Here is a 27,955-nt window from a genome sequence, read left to right on the forward strand (position 1 = left end):
GTTTCAGTGGAGAAACATTCACATGGTCTGGTTGTATTAGTGGAGAAACATTCACCTGGTCTGGTTGTATTAGTGGAGAAACATTCACCTGATCTGGTTGTATTAGTGGAGAAACATTCACCTGATCTGGTTGTATTAGTGGAGAAACATTCACCTGATCTGGTTGTATTAGTGGAGAAACATTCACCTGAGCTGGTTGTTTCAGTGGAGAAACATTCACCTGAGCTGGTTGTATTAGTGGAGAAACATTCACCTGATCTGGTTGTATTAGTGGAGAAACATTCACCTGGTCTGGTTGTATTAGTGGAGAAACATTCACCTGGTCTGGTTGTATTAGTGGAGAAACATTCACCTGGTCTGGTTGTATTAGTGGAGAAACATTCACCTGATCTGGTTGTTTCAGTGGAGAAACATTCACCTGAGCTGGTTGTATTAGTGGAGAAACATTCACCTGGTCTGGTTGTATTAGTGGAGAAACATTCACCTGATCTGGTTGTATTAGTGGAGAAACATTCACCTGATCTGGTTGTATTAGTGGAGAAACATTCACCTGAGCTGGTTGTTTCAGTGGAGAAACATTCACCTGAGCTGGTTGTATTAGTGGAGAAACATTCACCTGGTCTGGTTGTATTAGTGGAGAAACATTCACCTGATCTGGTTGTATTAGTGGAGAAACATTCACCTGATCTGGTTGTATTAGTGGAGAAACATTCACCTGGTCTGGTTGTATTAGTGGAGAAACATTCACCTGAGCTGGTTGTATTAGTGGAGAAACATTCACCTGGTCTGGTTGTATTAGTGGAGAAACATTCACCTGAGCTGGTTGTATTAGTGGAGAAACATTCACCTGATCTGGTTGTATTAGTGGAGAAACATTCACCTGATCTGGTTGTTTCAGTGGAGAAACATTCACCTGAGCTGGTTGTATTAGTGGAGAAACATTCACCTGGTCTGGTTGTATTAGTGGAGAAACACTGCATGTGTAACATTTGATCTCTTAAATTTAATATCTTATCACTGTAAAAAGTAGAATATTCCTGTATTTTAAAATTCATTGCATAGAAAAAGGAAAAACTAATGTATAAGAGGTAGCCTATGTAGTGGTTATTTTGGAATGACTTTTTGTTGGCTTAATGACTCCCTAAAACAAAATATTGACCTGTACTGTAAGAGTCATGTAACAGTTTTTCTGTAGAAAAATCCATAGCATTGAAAGGCGGAATAAGGGGCGTAAGTATGAGGTACAGTGGCTTCAGGAAGTATTCATTCCTCGTGCCTTATTCCACGGTGTTACAGCTTGAATAAAACAGTTATTAATTGGTTTTACCCATCTACACACAATACCCCAGAATGACAAACTGAAAACATGTTTTAAGAATTTCTTGCAAATTTATTGAAAATGAAATATCTCATTTACATATGTATTCAATACGTGTTCGAATCCCCTTTTGGCAGTGATTACATCTGTGAGTGTTTCTGGGTAAACCTCTAAGAGCTTTGCACACCTGGATTGTACAACATTTGCACATTATTCTTTTTTAAATTCTTCAAACTGTCAAGTTGGTTGTTGATCATGGCTAGACAACCATTTAAGTCTTGCCATAGATTTTCAAGACGATTTAAGTCCAAACTGTAACCAGGCCACTGATTCACCATCTTCTTGGTAAGCAATTCCAGTGTACATTTGGCCTTGTGTTTTAGGTTATTGTCCTGCTGAAAGGTGAATTCATCTCCCAGTGTCTGTTGGAAACAGACAACCAGATTATTCCGCTAGGATTTTCCCTGTGCTTAGCTCTATTCCGTTTCTTTTCATCATAAAAAACTCCCCAGTCCTTACCGATGGCAAGCACACCGATAACATGATGCAGCCACCACCATTCTTGACAATATGAAGAGTGGTACTCAGTGATGTGTTGGATTGGCCCAAAATATAACGCTTTGTATTCAGTACATAAAGATAATTTCTTTGCCAATTTTTTGGGGCAGTTTTACTTTGGTGCCTTCTTTCAAATAGGATGCATGTTTTGGTATATAATTTATTCTGTACAGGCTTCCTTCTTTTCACTGTGTCATTTAGGTTAGTATTGTGTAGTAACTACAATGTTGTTGATCCATCCTCAGTTCTATCCTATCACAGCCATTAAACTCTGTAACTATTTTAAAGTCACCATTGGACTCATGGTGAAATCTCTGAGCAGTTTCCTTCCTCTCCAGCAACTGAGTTATGAAGGACGCCTGTATCTTTGTAGTGACTGGGCTTATTGATACACCATCCAAAGTGTAATTAATAATTTCACAATGCTCAAACGGATATTCAGTCTGGTTTTTTATCTTTACCCATCTACCAATAGGTGTCCTGCTTTGCGAGGCATTGGAAAACCTCCCTGGTCTTTGTGGTTGAATCTGTGTTTGAAATTCACTGCTGGACTGAGGGACCTTGAAGATAATTGTATGTGTGGGTTACAGAGATGAGGTAGTCATTCAAAAAGCATGTTAAACACCATTATTACACACAGAGTGAGTCTATGCAACGTATGTGACTTGCTAAGCACATTTTACTCCTGACATAAAAGGGTTGAATACTTATAGACTTAAGACATTTCAGCTTTTCATTTTTAATTCATTTCTAAAAACATAATACCCCATAATGTCAAAGTGGAATTATGTTTAAGCCAGTGACACAAAATCTCAATTTAATCCATTTTAAATTCAGGCTGTAACAAAATGTGTAAAAAGTCAAAGGGTGTGAATCATTTCTGAAGTATCCTGGGCTTCTATTGGAATGACTTTCTATGGTCAGTATGATTCCCAGTGAAACCATATAATGACTGGTTGTCGTAAGCCTGCTGATGTAGCAGTTTTCTGTTCTCTTTGAATGACCTATTTTTGACTGAATGACTCCCTAAACCAGATATTTGATTTCTCATCTGTAGTCAGTCCTCCTCTGCTTTAAGAGTCCTCTGATCCGTCCTCTGCTGCCGTAACAGTTTTCTATTGAGGTTGATGACCAGAGGACAGAAGGGGACAGGTCCTATAAAGTCTCCTGCTATGATGTTGAGGTTGTTAGAGTGTGGTCCAGGGACCTGTTCCTCCAGCCACGACCTCAGCTCCTTCCAGTTAGCCAGGGTTAGGGTCTGCAGGGACTGCCGGGGGTGCAGCGCGATGTAGGAGCGGTCAGCCGTCAGGTTCAGACCGGACACAAAGAAACCATCTGAACAAGACAAAACGTGGATTAAAGTTTAAGGGCTCTACTCAATCCGTATCACGGAAGTTCAGCATTACAGCGCGATTGAAACGTAAAGATAATGTTGTGTTAGTGGAGACACACCAGCGACACAGATTGAGCCCTACAGTACATCTCTGAACACACGGACTTCACATCAAATGGATTTTATAAAGCCCTTTTTACAGAGGCAGTTCACAACAGTATCACTAGACATTGTCATGGTCCTCTTGATATGTTGCTATTTGAAGAGTTATAACATACAGAGTCATGTAAAAGTCTACACACCCCTTGCACAGTGGTAAGGCCTAGATTCAATCAGATCAAGCATTAAACTAGCGGTAGCAGACACCTGCAAAAAAAAGAAAAAGCTGCTCTTCATCATTGTCACGAAGCCACACCGTCCTACTCTTGTATAGAAGTTCAAAAGGAGAAAGTGTACGCTATATAGAAATAATTCGGCTCAAATGTAAAAACAATTTAAATAAGGATTTCTAGAATCTTAATCGAGGTGTAAATTACATCTTACATTCAAGTGTTCTAACTTGTAAACGAGGCTACATGGAATGTGCGCTTTAGGTATAATCAAATCGTATTTGTCACACACGCCGAATACAAAAGGTGTAGACCTTACAGTGAAATGCTTACTTACAAGCCCTTAACATTTCTTTTTCATAAAACTGCATTGTTGGTTAAGTAAAAAATAGATAAGTAAAAAATAAATAATAAATAATTAAAGAGCAACAGTAAAATAACAAAAAATAACAGTACAGAGTCAATGTGGAGGCTATATACAGGGGGTACCGGTACAGAGTCAATGTGGAGGCTATATACAGGGGGTACCGGTACAGAGTCAATGTGGAGGCTATATACAGGGGGTACCGGTACAGAGTCAATGTGGAGGCTATATACAGGGGGTACCGGTACAGAGTCAATGTGGAGGCTATATACAGGGGGTACCGGTACAGAGTCAATGTGGCGGCTATATACAGGGGGTACCGGTACAGAGTCAATGTGGAGGCTATATACAGGGGGTACCGGTACAGAGTCAATGTGGAGGCTATATACAGGGTATTACGGTACAGAGTCAATGTGGAGACTATATACAGGGTGTTACGGTACAGAGTCAGTGTGGAGGCTATATACAGGGGGTACCGGTACAGAGTCAATGTGGAGGCTATATACAGGTGGTACCGGTACAGAGTCAATGTGGAGGCTATATACAGGGGGGTACCGGTACAGAGTCAATGTGGAGGCTATATACAGGGGGGTCCCGGTACAGAGTCAGTGTGGAGGCTATATACAGGGGGTACCGGTACAGAGTCAATGTGGAGGCTATATACAGGGGGTACCGGTAAGTCAAGGTAATTGAGGTAATATGTACATGTAGGTAGAGTTAAAGTGACTATGCATAGATGATAACAACAGAGAGTAGCAGCAGTGTAAAAGAGAGGGAAGGGTGGAGACAATGCAGATAATCTGGGTAGCCATTTGATTAGCTGTTCAGGAGTCTTATGGCTTGGGGGTAGAATCTATTTTGGACTGGACCTAGACTTGGCGCTCTGGTACCGCTTGCCGTGCGGTAGCAGAGAGAACAGTCTATGACTTGGGTGGCTGGAGTCTTTGAAAATTTTTAGGGCCTTCCTCTGACACCGCCAGGTATAGAGGTCCTGGATGGCAGGAAGCTTTGCCCAGTGATGTACTGGGCCGTACGCACTACCCTCTGTAGTGCCTTGCGGTCGGAGGCTGAGCAGTTGCCATACCAGGCAGTGATGCAACCAGTCAGGATTCTCTCGATGGTGCAGCTGTAGAACTTTTTGAGGATCTGAGGACCCAGGACTCAGTCTCCTGAGGGGGAACAGGTTTTGTCGTGCCCTCTTCACGACTGTCATGGTGTGCTTGGACCATGTTAGTTTGTTGGTGATGTGGACACCAAGGAACTTGAAGCTCTCAACCTGCTCCACTGCAGCCCCGTCGATGAGAATGGGGGCGTGCTCTGTCCTCTTTTTCCTGTAGTCCACAATCATCTCCTTTGTCTTGATCACGTTGAGGGAGAGGTTGTTATCCTGTCACCACACGGCCAGGTCTCTGACCTCCTCCCTATAGGCTGTCTCATCGTTGTTGGTGATCAGGCCTACCACAGTTGTGTCATCTGCAAACTTAACGATGGTGTTGGAGTCGTGCCTGGGCATGCAGTCATGGGTGAACAGGGAGTACAGGAGGGGACTGAGCATGCACCCCTGAGGGGCCCGTCAGGAAGTCCAGGATCCAGTTGCAAAGGGAGGTGTTTAGTCCCAGGATTCTTAGCTTAGTGATGAGCTGTAGTCAATGAATAGCATTCTCACATAGGTGTTCCTTTTGTCGAGGTGGGAAAGATCAGTGTGGAGTGCAATAGAGATTGCATCATCTGTGGATCTGTTGGGGCAGTATGCAAATTGGAGTGGGTCTAGGGTTTCCGGGATGGTGTTGATGTGAGTCATGACCAGCCTTTCAAAGCACTTCATGGCTACCTACGTGAGTGCTACGGGGCAGTAGTCATTTAAGCAGGTTTCTTGGGCACAGACTCGGTCAGGGAAAGGTTGAAAATATCAGTGAAAACACTTGCCAGTTGGTCAGGGCATGCTCTGAGTACACGTCCTGGTAATCCGTCTGGTCCCGCGGCCTTGTGAATGTTGACCTGTTTAAAGGTCTTGCTCACATCGGCTACGGAGACAGTGATCGCACAGTCGTCCGGAACAGCTGGTGCTCTCATGAATGCTTCAGTGTTGCTTGCCGCAAAGCAAGCACAAAAGGTTTGCGTCATTGGGAAGCTTGCGGCTGGGTTTCCCTTTGTAGTCTGTAATAGTTTTCAAGCCCTGCCACATCCGACGAGCATCAGAGCCGGTGTAGTAGGATTCAATCTTAGTCCTGTATTGACGCTTTGCCTGTTTGATGTTTCGTCTGAGGGCATAGCAGGATTTCTTAAAAGCGTCCGGATTAGTGTCCTGCTCCTTATGGCTAGAAAGAAGCTTGTTCAGGCCACTTTTCTCTCTGTAATTGATTATGGTTGTTGTATATGCATGCAGCCTCCTCCGTCTTACAGAGACTGGACTCTGTTAATCATGCAGCCTTGCACTTTATTACAAATGCCAAGTCACTCACCCACCATTGCACCTTGTACCAAATGGTGGGTTGGAATTGGACCTCACTTCATATAAAGAAAGATACATTTGTATGTGTTGATCTACAAAGCCCTTTTGGGTAAACTCCCTCTTTACCTCTGTAGTCTGGTCTCCTTCACCACCAGCAGGTAAACTCCCTCTTTACCTCTGTAGTCTGGTCTCCTTCACCACCAGCAGGTAAACTCCCTCTTTACCTCTGTAGTCTGGTCTCCTTCACCACCAGCAGGTAAACTCCCTCTTTACCTCTGTAGTCTGGTCTCCTTCACCACCAGCAGGTAAACTCCCTCTTTACCTCTGTAGCCTGGTCTCCTTCACCACCAGCAGGTAAACTCCCTCTTTACCTCTGTAGCCTGGTCTCCTTCACCACCAGCAGGTAAACTCCCTCTTTACCTCTGTAGTCTGGTCTCCTTCACCACCAGCAGGTAAACTCCCTCTTTACCTCTGTAGTCTGGTCTCCTTCACCACCAGCAGGTAAACTCCCTCTTTACCTCTGTAGTCTGGTCTCCTTCACCACCAGCAGGTAAACTCCCTCTTTACCTCTGTAGTCTGGTCTCCTTCACCACCAGCAGGTAAACTCCCTCTTTACCTCTGTAGTCTGGTCTCCTTCACCACCAGCAGGTAAACTCCCTCTTCACCTCTGTAGTCTGGTCTCCTTCACCACCAGCAGGTAAACTCCCTCTTTACCTCTGTAGTCTGGTCTCCTTCACCACCAGCAGGTAAACTCCCTCTTTACCTCTGTAGTCTGGTCTCCTTCACCACCAGCAGGTAAACTCCCTCTTTACCCCTGTAGTCTGGTCTCCTTCACCACCAGCAGGTAAACTCCCTCTTTACCTCTGTAGTCTGGTCTCCTTCACCACCAGCAGGTAAACTCCCTCTTTACCTCTGTAGTCTGGTCTCCTTCACCACCAGCAGGTAAACTCCCTCTTTACCTCTGTAGTCTGGTCTCCTTCACCACCAGCAGGTAAACTCCCTCTTTACCTCTGTAGTCTGGTCTCCTTCACCACCAGTTACCGTACCAGGCGGTGATACAGCCCGACAGGATGCTCTCAATTGTACACCTGTAAAGTTAGTGAGGGTTTTCGGTGACAGGCCCAATTTCTTCAGCCTCCTGAGGTTGAAGAGGCACTGTTGCGCCTTCTTCACCATACTGTCTGTGTGCGTGGACCATTTCAGTTTGTCGGTGCTCCGGAGTAATATACTGGGAAGCGGTGGGTGGTACGCATCCAAAGCCTCACTAGAAAACGCTCCGGCACCCTCTCCTCCTCCGACGGCGTTGTTTTGGGTCGGCCTCTGGAATCAGTTCAAATGTCCTGGGAGGTGCAGACAATGGATCCGCTTTGGGAAAGTCGTATTCCTGGTCGTTGTTCTGGTAAGTTGACGTCTCTCTGATATCCAATTGTTCTTCCCGGCTGCATGTAATAACACTTAAGGTTTTCTGGGCTAAGAAATAATACATAAAAAAACGAAATCCTGCAGTTTCCTAAGGACTTGAAGCGAAGCTGCCATCTCTATCGGCGCCATCTTGATCTGGTCATAGGTGATGCTGAGAGTTGTGCATCTCTATCGGCGCCATCTTGATCTGGTCATAGGTGATGCTGAGAGTTGTGCATCTCTATCGGCACCATCTTGATCTGGTCATAGGTGATGCTGAGAGTTGTGCATCTCTATCGGCGCCATCTTGATCTGGTCATAGGTGATGCTGAGAGTTGTGTCTCTGATATCAAGCAATGGTTCATGTACGTTTGATCTGGTTTCTGCATTCAAAGCAGGTTGTGTCCTAAATGGCACCCTATTCCCTATATAGTGCACTACTATAGACCAGAGCCCTATTCCCTATATAGTACACTACTATAGACCAGAGCCCTATTCCCTATATAGTGCACTACTTTAGACCAGGGCCCTATTCCCTATATAGTGCACTACTTTAGACCAGGGCCCTATTCCCTATATAGTGCACTACTTCAGACCAGGGCCCTATTCCCTATATAGTGCACTATTTTAGACCAGGGCCCTATTCCCTATATAGTGCACTACTTTAGACCAGGGCCCTATTCCCTATATAGTGCACTACTTCAGACCAGGGCCCTATTCCCTATATAGTGCACTACTTCAGACCAGGGCCTTATTCCCTATATAGTGCACTACTTTAGACCAGGGCCCTATTCCCTATATAGTGCACTACTTCAGACCAGGGCCCTATTCCCTTTATAGTGCCCTACTTCAGACCAGGGCCCTATTCCCTTTATAGTGCCCTACTTTAGACCAGGGCTCAGCCATGTTCTTCAGTTGGTACAGTGTTATAACTAGAGAAACGTTTTAACCACCGATACGGGATATCTAATGGAAAAACGTGTGACTTAACTTTAAACTTAATCTGAGGACTGATATTCATCTAATTAACTAACTATGTTTAATTGTTACCCGATTAAATTCATCGTGTAACATTATGATTTGGGGCACCACGAGAGCAGTTCTTTAAAGAGTTTTCATCTCCTGTATTAAACTCTAAAAGGTCTTTACCTATCACATCTAAAAACAGACCATTTATTAATCATAACCTCGTATCATATCATCATTCTGAACAGTCGTAACCTCCTTGCATCTGCAAAAACCTGAGCCTTACTTGATTCAGTACTACACAAATCGGTTGAATGATTTATTTACTAGCTAATGAAATGGGAACACAGGATAAACACACACACTGCACCGAAATTGACTGGAGACTTAATACGCTGAAAAAGGGACCGTAGCAGAATGACAACAAAATGGATGCTTGTTAAAGAAGGGATGGAGAGGGAGATAGAGACACTTAACATTGCCACATTCAGAAACTACTCTCACCTACAGTAACCATATACTTTGCACATGAACCGCCACCCGCTTTGAGCAAGAAATCGTGTATGTGTTTACGTGAAATGCCTGGTTTGGCCGGAGACCTCTCGGTGAACAGGGCAGCCTTGGAAAAAGGGATTTGGGCCTTTTCGCGGCACGCTTGTAAGGTTCTGATTATCCGAAATGGTTCCAACAACTGTTGTCCTTCTTCGTAGTTGTCCGGTATCTGGTGACTTGTCGTGTAGTCCTGAACAGAACTACAGAGTCGAGAGTTTCCTTCCATTTTCTGGTCCAATGTGTTTTTTTCTAAACCCATCATTTATACCTTTTGCTCGAAAGGGGTGGTTCCGGCAGGCTGACACGCTCCCTGACCTCACTCAGGGCGGTGATTAGTCACTGTGCAAAGTTCTGGAAAACAATTATCTTATAACTTCTCAAATCACATCCCTCTCTTAACAAAAACACTTTCATCATTGTGTCATATTACGACAACACTTCCGGGTTGGAGCGAGCGGTCGCACTTCGGTCCGCAGGTAGTATAACTTTTCATTACATTTCATTACATTTCATTATAGTACAACGGTTTAATTTGTCTAATCTTAGCAATTTCTTCTTAGCTAGCTACATAGCCGTCTTTGTATCAAAGATAATTGCGTAATTATCGTATTTCGTCGTCCTAACGCAGTCTACACTGCTATCTGCCATCTGCCCAGCAGCTAGCCAGCTAGCAAACGTCCACCGTCTACCGAATAGCAGCACTTTGGTCCGCAGGTAGTATAACTTTTCATTACATTTCATTATAGTACAACGGTTTAATTTGTCTAATCTTAGCAATTTCTTCTTAGCTAGCTACATAGCCGTCTTTGTATCAAAGATAATTGCGTAATTATCGTATTTCGTCGTCCTAACGCAGTCTACACTGCTATCTGCCATCTGCCCAGCAGCTAGCCAGCTAGCAAACGTCCACCGTCTACCGAATAGCAGCACTGTAGCAACTATTACACCCAACTGAACGACTTGATTAGTGTAGTGTTAGCTAGCTACATAGTTGTCTTTGCTGTCTTCGTATCCAAGATAATTGTGTAGTTTAGAGTGTGTAGTTTTAGAGTGATTATCTTAATTTACCGAGGCTAGCTAGCCAGCTATCTGTCGTCCTTAACGTAGGAGACACTGCTAGCTAGCCAACAGCTAGCCAACGTCTACCGAATAGAACTTCTGCACTCAACAACCCGGTCGCATTCCGCTTCGCTCCACAGGTAGTATCACATTTTCATTTCATTTCATTACAGTACAACGGTTTGATTTGTTTGATCGTAGCTAGCTACATAGCTAGCTACATAGCCGTCTTTGTATCAAAGATAATTGTGTAGTCTAGAGCGATTTTCTAGGTTAGCTAGCCAGCTATTGTCGTTCTTTTAACGCAACGTAACGTAATCAACACTGCTAGCTAGCCAGCTAGCCCCCGAATAGCAGCACTGTAGATACTATTACACTCAACGGAACGACTTGATTAGTGTAGTGTCAACAACGCAGCCACTGCCAGCTAGCCTACAAAGTCAACAACTGCCAGCTAGCCTACAAAGTCAACAACGCAGCCACTGCCAGCTAGCCTACTTCAGCAGTACTGTATCATCTTAATCATTTTAGTCAATAAGATTCTTGCTACGTAAGCTTAACTTTCTGAACATTCGAGACGCGTAGTCCACTTGCCACTCCAATCTCCTTTGCATTAGCGTAGTCTCTTCTGTAGCCTGTCAACTATGTGTCTGTCTATCCCTGTTCTCTCCTCTCTGCACAGACCATACAAACGCTCCACACCGCGTGGCATCGGCCACCCTAATCTGGTGGTCCCAGCGCGCACGACCCACGTGGAGTTCCAGGTCTCCGGTAGCCTCTGGAACTGCCGATCTGCGGCCAACAAGGCAGAGTTCATCTCAGCCTATGCCTCCCTCCAGTCCCTCGACTTCCTGGCACTGACGGAAACATGGATCACCACAGATAACACTGCTACTCCTACTGCTCTCTCTTCGTCCGCCCACGTGTTCTCGCACACCCCGAGAGCTTCTGGTCAGCGGGGTGGTGGCACCGGGATCCTCATCTCTCCCAAGTGGTCATTCTCTCTTTCTCCCCTTACCCATCTGTCTATCGCCTCCTTTGAATTCCATGCTGTCACAGTTACCAGCCCTTTCAAGCTTAACATCCTTATCATTTATCGCCCTCCAGGTTCCCTCGGAGAGTTCATCAATGAGCTCGATGCCTTGATTAGCTCCTTTCCTGAGGACGGCTCACCTCTCACAGTTCTGGGCGACTTTAACCTCCCCACGTCTACCTTTGACTCATTCCTCTCTGCCTCCTTCTTTCCACTCCTCTCCTCTTTTGACCTCACCCTCTCACCTTCCCCCCCTACTCACAAGGCAGGCAATACGCTCGACCTCATCTTTACTAGATGCTGTTCTTCCACTAACCTCATTGCAACTCCCCTCCAAGTCTCCGACCACTACCTTGTATCCTTTTCCCTCTCGCTCTCATCCAACACTTCCCACACTGCCCCTACTCGGATGGTATCGCGCCGTCCCAACCTTCGCTCTCTCTCCCCCGCTACCCTCTCCTCTTCCATCCTATCATCTCTTCCCTCTGCTCAAACCTTCTCCAACCTATCTCCTGATTCTGCCTCCTCAACCCTCCTCTCCTCCCTTTCTGCATCCTTTGACTCTCTATGTCCCCTATCCTCCAGGCCGGCTCGGTCCTCCCCTCCCGCTCCGTGGCTCGACGACTCATTGCGAGCTCACAGAACAGGGCTCCGGGCAGCCGAGCGGAAATGGAGGAAAACTCGCCTCCCTGCGGACCTGGCATCCTTTCACTCCCTCCTCTCTACATTTTCCTCTTCTGTCTCTGCTGCTAAAGCCACTTTCTACCACTCTAAATTCCAAGCATCTGCCTCTAACCCCAGGAAGCTCTTTGCCACCTTCTCCTCCCTCCTGAATCCTCCTCCCCCTCCCCCCCCCTCCTCCCTCTCTGCAGATGACTTCGTCAACCATTTTGAAAAGAAGGTCGACGACATCCGATCCTCGTTTGCTAAGTCAAACGACGCCGCTGGTTCTGCTCACACTGCCCCACCCTGTGCTCTGACCTCTTTCTCCCCTCTCTCTCCAGATGAAATCTCGCGTCTTGTGACGGCCGGCCGCCCAACAACCTGCCCGCTTGACCCTATCCCCTCCTCTCTTCTCCAGACCATTTCCGGAGACCTTCTCCCTTACCTCACCTCGCTCATCAACTCATCCCTGACCGCTGGCTACGTCCCTTCCGTCTTCAAGAGAGCGAGAGTTGCACCCCTTCTGAAAAAACCTACACTCGATCCCTCCGATGTCAACAACTACAGACCAGTATCCCTTCTTTCTTTTCTCTCCAAAACTCTTGAACGTGCCGTCCTTGGCCAGCTCTCCCGCTATCTCTCTCAGAATGACCTTCTTGATCCAAATCAGTCAGGTTTCAAGACTAGTCATTCAACTGAGACTGCTCTTCTCTGTATCACGGAGGCGCTCCGCACTGCTAAAGCTAACTCTCTCTCCTCTGCTCTCATCCTTCTAGACCTATCGGCTGCCTTCGATACTGTGAACCATCAGATCCTCCTCTCCACCCTCTCCGAGTTGGGCATCTCCGGCGCGGCCCACGCTTGGATTGCGTCCTACCTGACAGGTCGCTCCTACCAGGTGGCGTGGCGAGAATCTGTCTCCTCACCACGTGCTCTCACCACTGGTGTCCCCCAGGGCTCTGTTCTAGGCCCTCTCCTATTCTCGCTATACACCAAGTCACTTGGCTCTGTCATAACCTCACATGGTCTCTCCTATCATTGCTATGCAGACGACACACAACTAATCTTCTCCTTTCCCCCTTCTGATGACCAGGTGGCGAATCGCATCTCTGCATGTCTGGCAGACATATCAGTGTGGATGACGGATCACCACCTCAAGCTGAACCTCGGCAAGACGGAGCTGCTCTTCCTCCCGGGGAAGGACTGCCCGTTCCATGATCTCGCCATCACGGTTGACAACTCCATTGTGTCCTCCTCCCAGAGCGCTAAGAACCTTGGCGTGATCCTGGACAACACCCTGTCGTTCTCAACCAACATCAAGGCGGTGGCCCGTTCCTGTAGGTTCATGCTCTACAACATCCGCAGAGTACGACCCTGCCTCACACAGGAAGCGGCGCAGGTCCTAATCCAGGCACTTGTCATCTCCCGTCTGGATTACTGCAACTCGCTGTTGGCTGGGCTCCCTGCCTGTGCCATTAAACCCCTACAACTCATCCAGAACGCCGCAGCCCGTCTGGTGTTCAACCTTCCCAAGTTCTCTCACGTCACCCCGCTCCTCCGCTCTCTCCACTGGCTTCCAGTTGAAGCTCGCATCCGCTACAAGACCATGGTGCTTGCCTACGGAGCTGTGAGGGGAACGGCACCTCAGTACCTCCAGGCTCTGATCAGGCCCTACACCCAAACAAGGGCACTGCGTTCATCCACCTCTGGCCTGCTCGCCTCCCTACCACTGAGGAAGTACAGTTCCCGCTCAGCCCAGTCAAAACTGTTCGCTGCTCTGGCCCCCCAATGGTGGAACAAACTCCCTCACGACGCCAGGACAGCGGAGTCAATCACCACCTTCCGGAGACACCTGAAACCCCACCTCTTTAAGGAATACCTAGGATAGGATAAAGTAATCCTTCTCACTCCCCCCCCCCCTTAAAAGATTTAGATGCACTATTGTAAAGTGGCCGTTCCACTGGATGTCATAAGGTGAATGCACCAATTTGTAAGTCGCTCTGGATAAGAGCGTCTGCTAAATGACTTAAATGTAAATGTAAATGTAAAATATTACATGCACAACCCATAGTATGGAAACGTAATCTATGTAGTGGGTATACTTTCCAAGTTACAGTATTTCCTTTATATTTTTTTTAATGACATCACAAAATAACAAACAAAATGACTGTGTTCTATTGATCGCCTCCCCACGCTCTACATTACAAATGTTGTTCCAGTATTTCACTTTGAGCGTGTTCAGAGTTTCAGCGGGAAAAAGGTCTGTTGAGACCAAAGCACATTCCTTTGGTGAATTTGGAGCGCACAGGCCTGGATCTTCTCCATTGATTTACAACAGGACGTGAGTTGTTAATCCCCTCTAGTTCTTTCCTTCCCCCTCTACGGGTGAGAGGGGGGTCTGATTGAAGTTAGTCATTGCAAACCTAATCTGACCCATTTGGAATCTCGTGGACAGTCATGACACATGGGAAGTGTTTTTCTACCCTCAACGTGTGCCAACCAATTCTAACATATGGGTTTGTGCTCTATGGAAGCGCCCATACTGTATTTGCTGTGCAAATGTCAGCTAAAGTGGATCTGATTGAATAGAGCCGTAAATGTAAAATAAAACCATACTGATCTACACAACCTAAAAATAAAAAATGAAGATGTTGTTTGCGTATGTCTTCACAACCCAGAGCTAAGACTATAATGGCAGCGTCTGTCAACCATCACAGATGTGAATCATTTTAAATAAGATTCTACCAACAACTCTTAGGGCAACATACTGTATATCCATAGTTTTTTTTCTCAGTAAATTTGGTCAGGAGTTATTAGTTATTATTATTAGTTATTGGTGAACAGCAATATTCAAACCATTCAGAAACACCTCTTGAAAATCCATTCTGGTGTCTTGGTGTCACGTTCTGACCATAGTGTGTTGTGCTTGTTTTAGTGTTGGTCAGGACGTGAGCTGGGTGGGCATTCTATGTTGTGTGTCTAGTTTGTCTGTTTCTGTGTTCGGCCTAATATGGTTCTCAATCAGAGGCAGCTGTCAATCGTTGTCCCTGATTGAGAATCATATATAGGTGGCTTGTTTTGTGTTGGGGATTTGTGGGTGGTTGTTTCCTGTCTTTGTGTTTTCTATGCACCAGCTAGGACTGTATCGGTTTGCCACATTTATTATTTTGTATTTGTTAAGTGTTCACGTTTAACGTTCGTATTAAACATGTTGAGCACTGGCTACGCTGCGTGTTGGTCTGATCCCCGTTACATTATTTTGTAATTGTCCTACTGAAAAATCCAACGCTATTCCGGGGTTAGGTTTACAGAAGAGTACGGCAGGTTTTCATTGAAGTTTTTACCTGGGCTTTGCTCCTTCCATATTTATTCTAATCGTGACAAACTCCCCAGTCCCCGCCAGTGAAAAGCATACCACATAACATGATGCTGAAACCACAAAACTTGAGTTGTGCAAAGTTGGTAGAAACTTATTCAAAACAGGTTCACAGCTGTAATGGCTGCTAAAGGCGCTTTCACCAAGTATTATCTCTTGGGCTGTGAAGACATACGCAATTAAGACATCCTCATTTTTGATTAATTTGGAAAATGTTCAAATCGGAAATGAGGAGTAGGAAATCTGTAGGAAAAAAATTGAATTTAATAATTTTTGGGGATTGAACTCTAAAACGGAAAAATGTGAAGACTGTGCAAGGGGTGTGTAGACTATGCACTGTAACATGTCTGAACCTCAAAGTAATTTATTACTTTTAGTCAAGGGCTTTTCACATACCTGGGCGTCCTATGTCTTTCTGCCAGTCCAGATAGCTGACCACCCCGCTGGCCGTGTTTTGGTTGGCCCACCAGTACGGTATACCTGGCCACAGAGCCTGGTGTCGTGCTGCTGACTGGTCATCATACGACAGCAGTACCTGGTAACCCATTGCCCACAGACCACGCAGGGTCACCACTGTCTCCTGGAGGGAAAGACAGAGGAACAAGTAGCCTCTGTTATAGGCTGTGTCTATAAGGCACCCAATTCCCTGTATAGTGCACTACTTCAGCCCTGGGCAGAGAAAGGTAAGCATCCTACTGATGATATGTGTAGGTAGTACTGGGCAGCTAGTGATTTGTGTAGGTAGTATTGGTCAGCTAGTGATTTGTGTAGGTCGTATTGGTCAGCTAGTGATTTGTGTAGGTCGTATTGGTCAGCTAGTGATTTGTGTAGGTCGTATTGGTCAGCTAGTGATTTGTGTAGGTCGTATTGGGCAGCTAGTGATTTGTGTAGGTAGTATTGGTCAGCTAGTGATTTGTGTAGGTAGTATTGGTCAGCTAGTGATTTGTGTAGGTAGTACTGGGCAGCTAGTGATTTGTGTAGGTAGTATTGGGCAGCTAGTGATTTGTGTAGGTAATATTGGTCAGCTAGTGATTTGTGTAGGTAATATTGGTCAGCTAGTGATTTGTGTAGGTAGTATTGGTCAGCTAGTGATTTGTGTAGGTAGTACTGGTCAGCTAGTGATATGTGTAGGTAGTATTGTGCAGCTAGTGATTTGTGTAGGTAGTATTGGGCAGCTAGTGATTTGTGTAGGTAGTATTGGGCAGCTAGTGATTTGTGTAGGTAGTATTGGGCAGCTAGTGATTTGTGTAGGTAGTACTGGGCAGCTAGTGATTTGTGTAGGTAGTATTGGTCAGCTAGTGATTTGTGTAGGTAGTATTGGGCAGCTAGTGATTTGTGTAGGTAGTACTGGGCAGCTAGTGATTTGTTTAGGTAGTATTGGGCAGCTAGTGATTTGTGTAGGTAGTATTGGGCAGCTAGTGATTTGTGTAGGTAGTATTGGTCAGCTAGTGATTTGTGTAGGTAGTATTGGTCAGCTAGTGATTTGTGTAGGTAGTACTGGGCAGCTAGTGATTTGTGTAGGTCGTATTGGTCAGCTAGTGATTTGTGTAGGTCGTATTGGGCAGCTAGTGATTTGTGTAGGTAGTATTGGTCAGCTAGTGATTTGTGTAGGTAGTATTGGTCAGCTAGTGATTTGTGTAGGTAGTACTGGGCAGCTAGTGATTTGTGTAGGTAGTATTGGGCAGCTAGTGATTTGTGTAGGTAATATTGGTCAGCTAGTGATTTGTGTAGGTAATATTGGTCAGCTAGTGATTTGTGTAGGTAGTATTGGTCAGCTAGTGATTTGTGTAGGTAGTACTGGTCAGCTAGTGATATGTGTAGGTAGTATTGTGCAGCTAGTGATTTGTGTAGGTAGTATTGGGCAGCTAGTGATTTGTGTAGGTAGTATTGGGCAGCTAGTGATTTGTGTAGGTAGTATTGGGCAGCTAGTGATTTGTGTAGGTAGTACTGGGCAGCTAGTGATTTGTGTAGGTAGTATTGGGCAGCTAGTGATTTGTGTAGGTAGTAGTATATTGGGCAGCTAGTGATTTGTGTAGGTAGTACTGGGCAGCTAGTGATTTGTGTAGGTAGTACTGGGCAGCTAGTGATTTGTGTAGGTAGTATTGGGCAGCTAGTGATTTGTGTAGGTAGTATTGGGCAGCTAGTGATTTGTGTAGGTAGTATTGGGCAGCTAGTGATTTGTGTAGGTAGTATTGGGCAGCTAGTGATTTGTGTAGGAGTATGGGCAGCTAGTGATTTGTGTAGGTAGTACTGGGCAGCTAGTGATTTGTGTAGGTAGTACTGGGCAGCTAGTGATTTGTGTAGGTAGTATTGGGCAGCTAGTGATTTGTGTAGGTAGTACTGGGCAGCTAGTGATTTGTGTAGGTAGTATTGGGCAGCTAGTGATTTGTGTAGGTAGTATTGGGCAGCTAGTGATTTGTGTAGGTAGTATTGGGCAGCTAGTGATTTGTGTAGGTAGTATTGGGCAGCTAGTGATTTGTGTAGGTAGTATTGGGCAGCTAGTGATTTGTGTAGGTAGTATTGGGCAGCTAGTGAAGCCTTCTCTCATGCTGAACATTAACTAAACATCTCATTTCATTTACTGAAGAAATACAGTCCAATTCGATAGAGGCCTACTGGTAATTCTTAGCAAAAAAATGTTGTAAATGTATCAGTCTTTCCAGCTATTGACATCGACTACAGTTAGAGAAATAACGAAGCTTACCTTGCGAGGACAGAGTTTAGACCCAAAGATTTTCTTCAGTGAGAAAATTAAATGTTCATGTAGTCTTTCGGTGAGTCCTTCAAAGTGACTGCATGCTAGGATAACAACCTCCTTGGAGTGAGACTCCAACCACCAGGCTACGGCCCTCAGAGTTTCCTGTACAGACACCAGTCAGGAAATATTACATATATGAGAAATAATCCTCCCAATATTGCCTATTCTTTTTTTAGAGAGATCTTCTTGGCCATTGTGCTCTCTCGCTCTCCTGTTTCTACTTGGTGTTTGGGATTCAGGCTGGGTGACTATAAAGCACTTTCTACTTGGTGTTTGGGGTTCAGGCTGGGTGACTATAAAGCCCTTTCTATTTGGTGTTTGGGGTTCAGGCTGGGTGACTATAAAGCCCTTTCTACTTGGTGTTTGGGGTTCAGGCTGGGTGACTATAAAGCACTTTCTACTTGGTGTTTGGGGTTCAGGCTGGGTGACTATAAAGCCCTTTCTACTTGGTGTTTGGGGTTCAGGCTGGGTGACTATAAAGCCCTTTCTACTTGGTGTTTGGGGTTCAGGCTGGGTGACTATAAAGCCCTTTCTACTTGGTGTTTGGGGTTCAGGCTGGGTGACTATAAAGCACTTTCTACTTGGTGTTTGGGGTTCAGGCTGGGTGACTATAAAGCCCTTTCTACTTGGTGTTTGGGGTTCAGGCTGGGTGACTATAAAGCCCTTTCTACTTGGTGTTTGGAGTTCAGGCTGGGTAACTATAAAGCCCTTTCTACTTGGTGTTTGGGGTTCAGGCTGGGTAACTATAAAGCACTTTGTGACAACTGATGATGTAGTAACAACTGTTTCTAATGAATAATTAGTATTCCTTCTACTCACCACCACTGTCAGATGAGTGTAAATGACGTGTGTAAAATACAGTTCGTTGGACGGGTCGTACGGTTTGTGGGCGATTCTGAGGTCGAAGTATCGAATCCCCTCTGAAAGCTGCTCCACAATACCTTTTCCCTGTTTGAAGGGCAAAAAAACAACAACAACACATTATTTAAATAAATAACTTTCCTGAATTCAGTTCTCTGTTTTATTTTTATTTGTTTAGGATTTGTTTCTGTTTTTTACTCTCAATGTTACAATTATTCATATAGAAATAACGAAAATTGGTTTTCAGAGTCTATGTCAATGCTTCCAGTGCCTTCGGGAAAGTATTCAAACCCCTTGACTTTTTCCACATTTTGTTACATTACAGCCTTTTTCCAAAATATATATTTTTTTAAATATTCAGCAATCTACACACAATACCCCATAATGACAAAGCGAAGCGGTCAAGAAATTGAATAAATGTATTAAAAATTAAAAACAGAAATACCTTATTTACATAAGTATTGAGACCCTTTGGTATGAGACTCAAAGAGCTCAGGTGCATCCTGTTTCCATTGATCATCCTTGAGATGTTTCTACAACTTGATTGGAGTCCACCTCTGGTAAATTCAATTGATTGGACATGATTTAGAAAGGCACACACCTGTCTATATAAGGTCCCACAGTTGACAGTGCATGTCAGAGCAAAAACCAAGCCGTGAGGTCGAAGGAATTGTCCGTAGAGCTCCAAGACAGGATCGTGTCGAGGCACAGATCTGGGGAAGGGTACCAAAACATTTCTGCAGCATTGAAGGTTTCCAAGAACAGTGGCCTCCATCATTCTTAAATGGAAGAAGTTTGGAACCACCAAGACTTCCTATAGCTGGCTGCCCGGCCAAACTGAGCAATCGGGAGAAGGGCCTTGGTCAGGGAGGTGGCCAAGAACCGGTTGGAGTTCCTCTGTGGAGATGGGAGAACCTTCCAGAAGGACAACCATCTCTGCAGCACTCCACCAATCAGGCCTTTATGGTAGAGATTTTCTGGTCTAATAAAAACCAAGATTGAACTCTTTGGCCTGAATGCCAAGTGTCACCTACGGAGGAAACCTGGCAACATCCCTACAGTGAAGCATGGTGGCGGCAGCATCATGCTGTGGGGATGTTTTTCAGTGGCAGGGAGATGCGTTAGCCCTCGCAAGGCTGCCGGCCCAGCATCCCTAGCCGCAGAGCTGGCTGCAGACATATTCAATATTCAGTGTTTACGGACATATACTTATGTATATGTGAAATTTCAGTTTCTTTTTTAATAAATTTGCTACAATTTTTAAAAACAGTTTTTGCTTTGACATTATGAGGTATTGTGTGTAGATTGATGAAAAAACAATTTAATCAATTTTAGAATAAGGCTGTAACATAACAAAATGTGGAAGAAGTCAAGGGGTCTGAATATTTTCCGAACGCTCTGTAAAATCACACCAGAAGACAATTATTTAGGTCTGGGGAAAAAAATATATATATTTTTTTGTGTAATTCCCATCTAATTGTGCATTTAGCAAGAGAGGAGAGTATGTCGGTCAGGCAATGTTTCTGCTGTTAAAGCTCAGACACCGGTAGGACTGTCAAACGTTCGCCTGACGACAGTACTTAGCACCTGTGGTCAGTCAATCTCTTGTGTGTTCACACAGCAAAGACCTCGTCAGCCACACAGCCTTGTTAAAATACTAGGTGGCAGTAACGTTGTTTGACAATGCTGTAACGTTGTTTGACAATATCTGTGCCTTTTACTTATGGTCTAGATTCCCAGCTATCTGCGCTAATGTTGTTATTTTGTTATCTTGTTGATGCAAGCCTAGGTTTGTTGCAGTGACCGTATTACCGCCACACCAGCGATCACGAGTCATGAAGGCAGTCAAATTCCACGTGACCATTTAGTCACGGTGATTAGGCTTCTCCAAGCTCTGATGCTGCTGCTGGTCATTAGCAGCCTACCAAACTGCCTGGTACTCAGCACTCTATTGTCCCTCTAATCACTCTGACATCAATGCAAAATGTGATAAAAAATCTAACCAAACACTTCATGAGAGCCCAGGATTTTTTTAGGGCGCAGTACGACCAGACAAAGGGGATGCCGCCTTGAAATTCTAGGCATTATCAAGTGCTTGTCTCATTGTGAATGAGAGACTGATGTAGTGTGTACAGCCTGCTCAAAAAACAAAGCAGAGCTCATGCCTTTCAAGTGACTTTTTTCAAATCATCATTAGAGTCTCATCATGCAGCCTTACAATGTATTAAACATCAAAACATATATAGCCCAACGTTTGTAGAACAACTAAAGTTACATTAGTAACTCTAAATGAAGCATATAGGAGGACCTGTTTCTTTGTTAGCCGCTCAACACAGAATAGCTGCATGTGAACACTCCCTCAAATCATTTGGAGAAAACATCCTGTCTATTTTATTCAGCTTTGATCAACTATATTCTTCATACTATAAAATAATGCCATGGAATTCTAATCAAATCTTGTCTGTTAAATGAACTAGTGTCGCCCACAGCCATATGGCATAGCCAGATCAGGACAACTCAGAGTATGCTATTCTGTTCTTCTGAAATAGACAACATTTTCTTCATATCATGCTTCTTTAGACCGGTCTAAAATATATAATGGATTTATTGTGAAGGTGTAGACTATATTATATGGATTTATTGGACTTTTTAAAATGTAGATGTTCCAAAGGTCTGCATCAGTGGCTTGTGGGCGGAAGCCAGGAGATGCTAAATGTGTTTATGTTAATTATGGCCAATTACCGTGAGACAGACAGTGAGACAGACAGTTATTTGCTTGACAATCACACAAGTCAGACGGCCACAGCCCTATACAAGTCAGATGACCACAGCCCTACACAAGTCAGATGACCACAGCCCTACACAAGTCAGATGACCACAGCCCTACACAAGTCAGATGACCACAGCCCTATACAAGTCAGATGACCACAGCCCTATACAAGTCAGACGGCCACAGCCCTATACAAGTCAGACGACCACAGCCCTATACAAGTCAGACGACCACAGCCCTATACAAGTCAGACGGCCACAGCCCTATACAAGTCAGACGGCCACAGCCCTATACAAGTCAGACGGCCACAGCCCTATACAAGTCAGACGGCCACAGCCCTATACAAGTCAGACGGCCACAGCCCTATACAAGTCAGACGGCCACAGCCCTATACAAGTCAGACGGCCACAGCCCTATACAAGTCAGACGGCCACAGCCCTATACAAGTCAGACGACCACAGCCCTATACAAGTCAGACGACCACAGCCCTACACAAGTCAGACGACCACAGCCCTACACAAGTCAGACGACCACAGCCCTACACAAGTCAGATGACCACAGCCCTACACAAGTCAGATGACCACAGCCCTACACAAGTCAGATGACCACAGCCCTATACAAGTCAGATGACCACAGCCCTATACAAGTCAGACGACCACAGCCCTATACAAGTCAGACGGCCACAGCCCTATACAAGTCAGACGGCCACAGCCCTATACAAGTCAGACGGCCACAGCCCTATACAAGTCAGACGGCCACAGCCCTATACAAGTCAGACGGCCACAGCCCTATACAAGTCAGACGGCCACAGCCCTATACAAGTCAGACGGCCACAGCCCTATACAAGTCAGATGGCCACAGCCCTATACAAGTCAGATGACCACAGCCCTATACAAGTCAGATGGCCACAGCCCTATACAAGTCAGATGACCACAGCCCTACACAAGTCAGATGGCCACAGCCCTATACAAGTCAGATGGCCACAGCCCTATACAAGTCAGATGGCCACAGCCCTATACAAGTCAGATGGCCACAGCCCTATACAAGTCAGATGGCCACAGCCCTATACAAGTCAGATGGCCACAGCCCTACACAAGTCAGATGACCACAGCCCTACACAAGTCAGATGACCACAGCCCTATACAAGTCAGATGACCACAGCCCTATACAAGTCAGATGGCCACAGCCCTATACAAGTCAGATGGCCACAGCCCTACACAAGTCAGATGACCACAGCCCTATACAAGTCAGATGACCACAGCCCTATACAAGTCAGATGGCCACAGCCCTATACAAGTCAGATGACCACAGCCCTATACAAGTCAGATGGCCACAGCCCTATACAAGTCAGATGGCCACAGCTAGGTAACTACCAAGCAAGATGACGAAGAAACAAATGAATTTACTTATTGCCAATGCCAGATCTTAGCCAAATGTTTAGCTAGCTAGCATAACATATCTAACTAGCTAAGGACACTGCACTAACTTGGCAGCGAACACAGACAGCTGTTTCATGGAAACTAGCTAATCCATTGTAATTTAATTATAATGCTAGTTTGACGGAAGTATTGAGTGTTGTGTGCATTGCGTCTGTGCACTCACAACCCCATAGCCAGTGTGACTGGCTCATCCGTATGGAGGAAATGCCCTCTGTTCCGTTGTTGTTGTTGGATCCCCCATTTGGGGGTTCGTGCTATCTGATTGGCTCAAAGTCAAGTTGTTGGTCACTGATAAGCATTGTGATTCTACGGAAGGTCCGTCACTACCGGGTCAGCACGTAGCAGGAACCGATGATCAATGGGCCCCGGTCAGTAATTCGACCATCCTCAGTTTAGATAGCTGGTCGCTAGACTAACTAACCAATCTAAAACATGTTTTGCTGACATGAGCTAACTGAGTGACTGCTGATGCACCTTCTATTATTCTAACTGTCAACAATAAGTTGAGACCCCGACTGAGTTCCTAAAGAAAACATTTAAATATACAATTAATAAACATTTTAGCGCAACATGTAAAGTGTTGATCCCATGTTTCATGAGCTGAAATAAAAAGATCCCAGAAATGTTCCATAGGCACAAAAAGCTTTTTTCTCTCATTTTCTGCACAAATTTGTTTACATCCCTGTTACTGAGCATTTCTCCTTTGCCAAGATAATCCATCCACTTGACAGGTGTGGCATATCAAGAAGCTGATCATTACACAGGTGCACCTTGTGCTGGGGACAATAAAGGGCTACTTTAAAACGTGCAGTTGTCGTCACACAACACAATGCCTCAGATGTCTCAAGTTGAGGGAGCATGCAATTAGCATGCTGACTGCAGGAATGTCCACCAGAGCTATTGCCAAAGAATTGAATGGTAATTTCTCTACCATAAATCACCTCCAACGTTGTTTTAGAGAATTTGGCAGTACGTCCAACTGGCCTCACAACCGCAGACCACATGTAACCACGCCAGCCCAGAACAACAGCGTGTTCCAGTTCCCGGCAATATCCAGCAACTTCGCGCAGCCATTGAAGAGGAGTGGGACAACGTTCCACAGGCCACAATCAACAGCCTGATCAACTCTATGCAAAGGAGATGCAAATGGTGTTCACACCAGATACTGAAAGGTTTTCTGATCCACAACCCTACTTTTTTTTTTTTAAATATGTGACCAACAGATGCATATCTCTATTCCCAGTCATGTGAAACCCATAGATTAGGACCTAATGAAATTATTTAAATTGACTGATTTCCTTATATGAACTGTAACTCAGTAAAATCTTTGAAATTGTTGGTCGACGGGCCTACAAAAGAGGGCATGCCAGTTGCCCATCCCTGGTGTAGATGAAGAGGAGGAGACAGGTTAAAGAATGATTTTTAAGCCTTGAGACAATTGAGACATGGATTGTGTGTGTGTGTGCCATTCAGAAGATGAAATCGGCAAGACAAAAGATTTAAGGGTGTTTGAATGGGGTATGATAGTAGCTGCCTTTGAACGGGGTATGATAGTAGCTGCCTTTGAACGGGGTATGATAGTAGCTGCCTTTGAACGGGGTATGATAGTAAGTGCCTTTGAACGGGGTATGATAGTAGCTGCCTTTGAACGGGGTATGATAGTAGCTGCCTTTGAACGGGGTATGATAGTAGCTGCCTTTGAACGGGGTATGATAGTAGCTGCCTTTGAACGGGGTATGGTAGTAGCTGCCTTTGAACGGGGTATGGTAGTAGCTGCCTTTGAACGGGGTATGGTAGTAGCTGCCTTTGAACGGGGTATGGTAGTAGCTGCCTTTGAACGGGGTATGATAGTAGCTGCCTTTGAACGGGGTATGATAGTAGCTGCCTTTGAACGGGGTATGATAGTAGCTGCCTTTGAACGGGGTATGATAGTAGCTGCCTTTGAACGGGGTATGATAGTAGCTGCCTTTGAACGGGGTATGATAGTAGCTGCCTTTGAACGGGGTATGATAGTAGCTGCCTTTGAACGGGGTATGATAGTAGCTGCCTTTGAACGGGGTATGATAGTAGCTGCCTTTGAACGGGGTATGATAGTAGCTGCCTTTGAACGGGGTATGATAGTAGCTGCCTTTGAACGGGGTATGATAGTAGCTGCCTTTGAACGGGGTATGATAGTAGCTGCCTTTGAACGGGGTATGATAGTAGCTGCCTTTGAACGGGGTATGATAGTAGCTGCCTTTGAACGGGGTATGATAGTAGCTGCCTTTGAACGGGGTATGATAGTAGCTGCCTTTGAACGGGGTATGATAGTAGCTGCCTTTGAACGGGGTATGATAGTAAGCTGCCTTTGAACGGGGTATGATAGTAAGCTGCCTTTGAACGGGGTATGATAGTAAGCTGCCTTTGAACGGGGTATGATAGTAAGCTGCCTTTGAACGGGGTATGATAGTAAGCTGCCTTTGAACGGGGTATGATAGTAAGCTGCCTTTGAACGGGGTATGATAGTAAGCTGCCTTTGAACGGGGTATGATAGTAAGCTGCCTTTGAACGGGGTATGATAGTAGCTGCCTTTGAACGGGGTATGATAGTAAGCTGCCTTTGAACGGGGTATGATAGTAAGCTGCCTTTGAACGGGGTATGATAGTAAGCTGCCTTTGAACGGGGTATGATAGTAAGCTGCCTTTGAACGGGGTATGATAGTAGCTGCCTTTGAACGGGGTATGATAGTAGCTGCCTTTGAACGGGGTATGATAGTAGCTGCCTTTGAACGGGGTATGATAGTAGCTGCCTTTGAACGGGGTATGATAGTAGCTGCCTTTGAACGGGGTATGATAGTAGCTGCCTTTGAACGGGGTATGATAGTAGCTGCCTTTGAACGGGGTATGATAGTAAGTGCCTTTGAACGGGGTATGATAGTAAGTGCCTTTGAACGGGGTATGATAGTAAGTGCCTTTGAACGGGGTATGATAGTAAGTGCCTTTGAACGGGGTATGATAGTAGCTGCCTTTGAACGGGGTATGATAGTAGCTGCCTTTGAACGGGGTATGATAGTAGCTGCCTTTGAACGGGGTATGATAGTAGCTGCCTTTGAACGGGGTATGATAGTAGCTGCCTTTGAACGGGGTATGATAGTAGCTGCCTTTGAACGGGGTATGATAGTAGCTGCCTTTGAACGGGGTATGATAGTAGCTGCCTTTGAACGGGGTATGATAGTAGCTGCCTTTGAACGGGGTATGATAGTAGCTGCCTTTGAACGGGGTATGGTAGTAGCTGCCTTTGAACGGGGTATGGTAGTAGCTGCCTTTGAACGGGGTATGGTAGTAGCTGCCTTTGAACGGGGTATGGTAGTAGCTGCCTTTGAACGGGGTATGGTAGTAGCTGCCTTTGAACGGGGTATGGTAGTAGCTGCCTTTGAACGGGGTATGGTAGTAGCTGCCTTTGAACGGGGTATGGTAGTAGCTGCCTTTGAACGGGGTATGGTAGTAGCTGCCTTTGAACGGGGTATGGTAGTAGCTGCCTTTGAACGGGGTATGGTAGTAGCTGCCTTTGAACGGGGTATGGTAGTAGCTGCCTTTGAACGGGGTATGGTAGTAGCTGCCTTTGAACGGGGTATGGTAGTAGCTGCCTTTGAACGGGGTATGGTAGTAGCTGCCTTTGAACGGGGTATGGTAGTAGCTGCCTTTGAACGGGGTATGGTAGTAGCTGCCTTTGAACGGGGTATGGTAGTAGCTGCCTTTGAATGGGGTATGGTAGTAGTATGGTACTAGTATGGTAGTAGCTGCCAGCCACACCGGTTTGTGTCAAGAACTGCAACGCTGCTGTGTTTTTCATGCTCAACAGTTTCCTGTGTGTATCAAGAATGGTCCACCACCCAGAGGACATCCAGACAAAAAGGAATGGCTGAAGAACTGCAATCTTTGCCTAGAACTAACGCTGCAGAAATACTGGGGGATTTGAAAAGCCATAGTCAATCAATCAATAATATAATAATTATTTTAGCAAAACATTTTATTTTTAATTTACAATCTGTAGAAGCTATGAGAATAGAAAGGTTCAGTAGTTTTGTGAAGCATCACAGCGCAGTTGAAAAATATATGGCAAATAAAAATCAGAAATGTCTGGTGTTGAGAGATAGATGGGAGGGGTTGAGTGGAGCTGAAGGGTGGGACTAATAACAACAAGATAACACATGTAAAACATACAGGGTGTGTAAAATATATATAGGTTCAGAACTTTTGTGAAATAGCACATTTACAAATAGAAATCCGTTACCCCCCCCCCCAAATAGAATCCCGTTACCCCCCCCCAAATAGAAATCCGTTACCCCCCCCCCAAATAGAAATCCGTTACCCCCCCAAATAGAAATCCGTTACCCCCCCCCAAATAGAAATCCGTTAACCCCCCCCCCAAATAGAAATCCGTTAACCCCCCCCCCCAAATAGAAATCCGTTACCCCCCCCCCCAAATAGAAATCCGTTACCCCCCCCCCCAAAAATAGAAATCCGTTACCCCCCCCCCCAAAAATAGAAATCCGTTACCCCCCCCCAAATAGAAATCCGTTACCCCCCCCAAATAGAAATCCGTTACCCCCCCCCCCAAATAGAAATCCGTTACCCCCCCCCCCAAATAGAAATCCGTTACCCCCCCCCCCAAATAGAAATCCGTTACCCCCCCCCCAAATAGAAATCCGTTACCCCCCAAATAGAAATCCGTTACCCCCCCC

At 45.3% G+C, this 27,955-nt stretch overlaps 1 protein-coding gene across 1 annotated transcript in view; it reads right to left on the bottom strand.

Annotated features, from left to right (window-relative positions):
- Positions 1 to 1,369: 1,369 nt before the first annotated feature.
- Positions 1,370 to 27,955, bottom strand: part of LOC139541697 (phosphatidylinositol specific phospholipase C X domain containing 1) — a 33,191-nt gene continuing 6,605 nt past the window's right edge. The window contains exons 3-6 of the mRNA XM_071346633.1: positions 18,982 to 19,110; positions 18,109 to 18,264; positions 15,801 to 15,984; positions 1,370 to 3,211 (exon numbers count right to left, since the gene is read on the bottom strand). Of these exons, the coding sequence (XP_071202734.1) occupies positions 2,934 to 3,211; positions 15,801 to 15,984; positions 18,109 to 18,264; positions 18,982 to 19,110 (747 nt within the window). The 3' untranslated portion in view covers positions 1,370 to 2,933. The remainder of the gene's footprint in view (positions 3,212 to 15,800; positions 15,985 to 18,108; positions 18,265 to 18,981; positions 19,111 to 27,955) is intronic.

The sequence above is a fragment of the Salvelinus alpinus genome, chromosome 16 (assembly GCF_045679555.1).
Source record: "Salvelinus alpinus chromosome 16, SLU_Salpinus.1, whole genome shotgun sequence".
Lineage (NCBI taxonomy): Eukaryota > Metazoa > Chordata > Actinopteri > Salmoniformes > Salmonidae > Salvelinus > Salvelinus alpinus.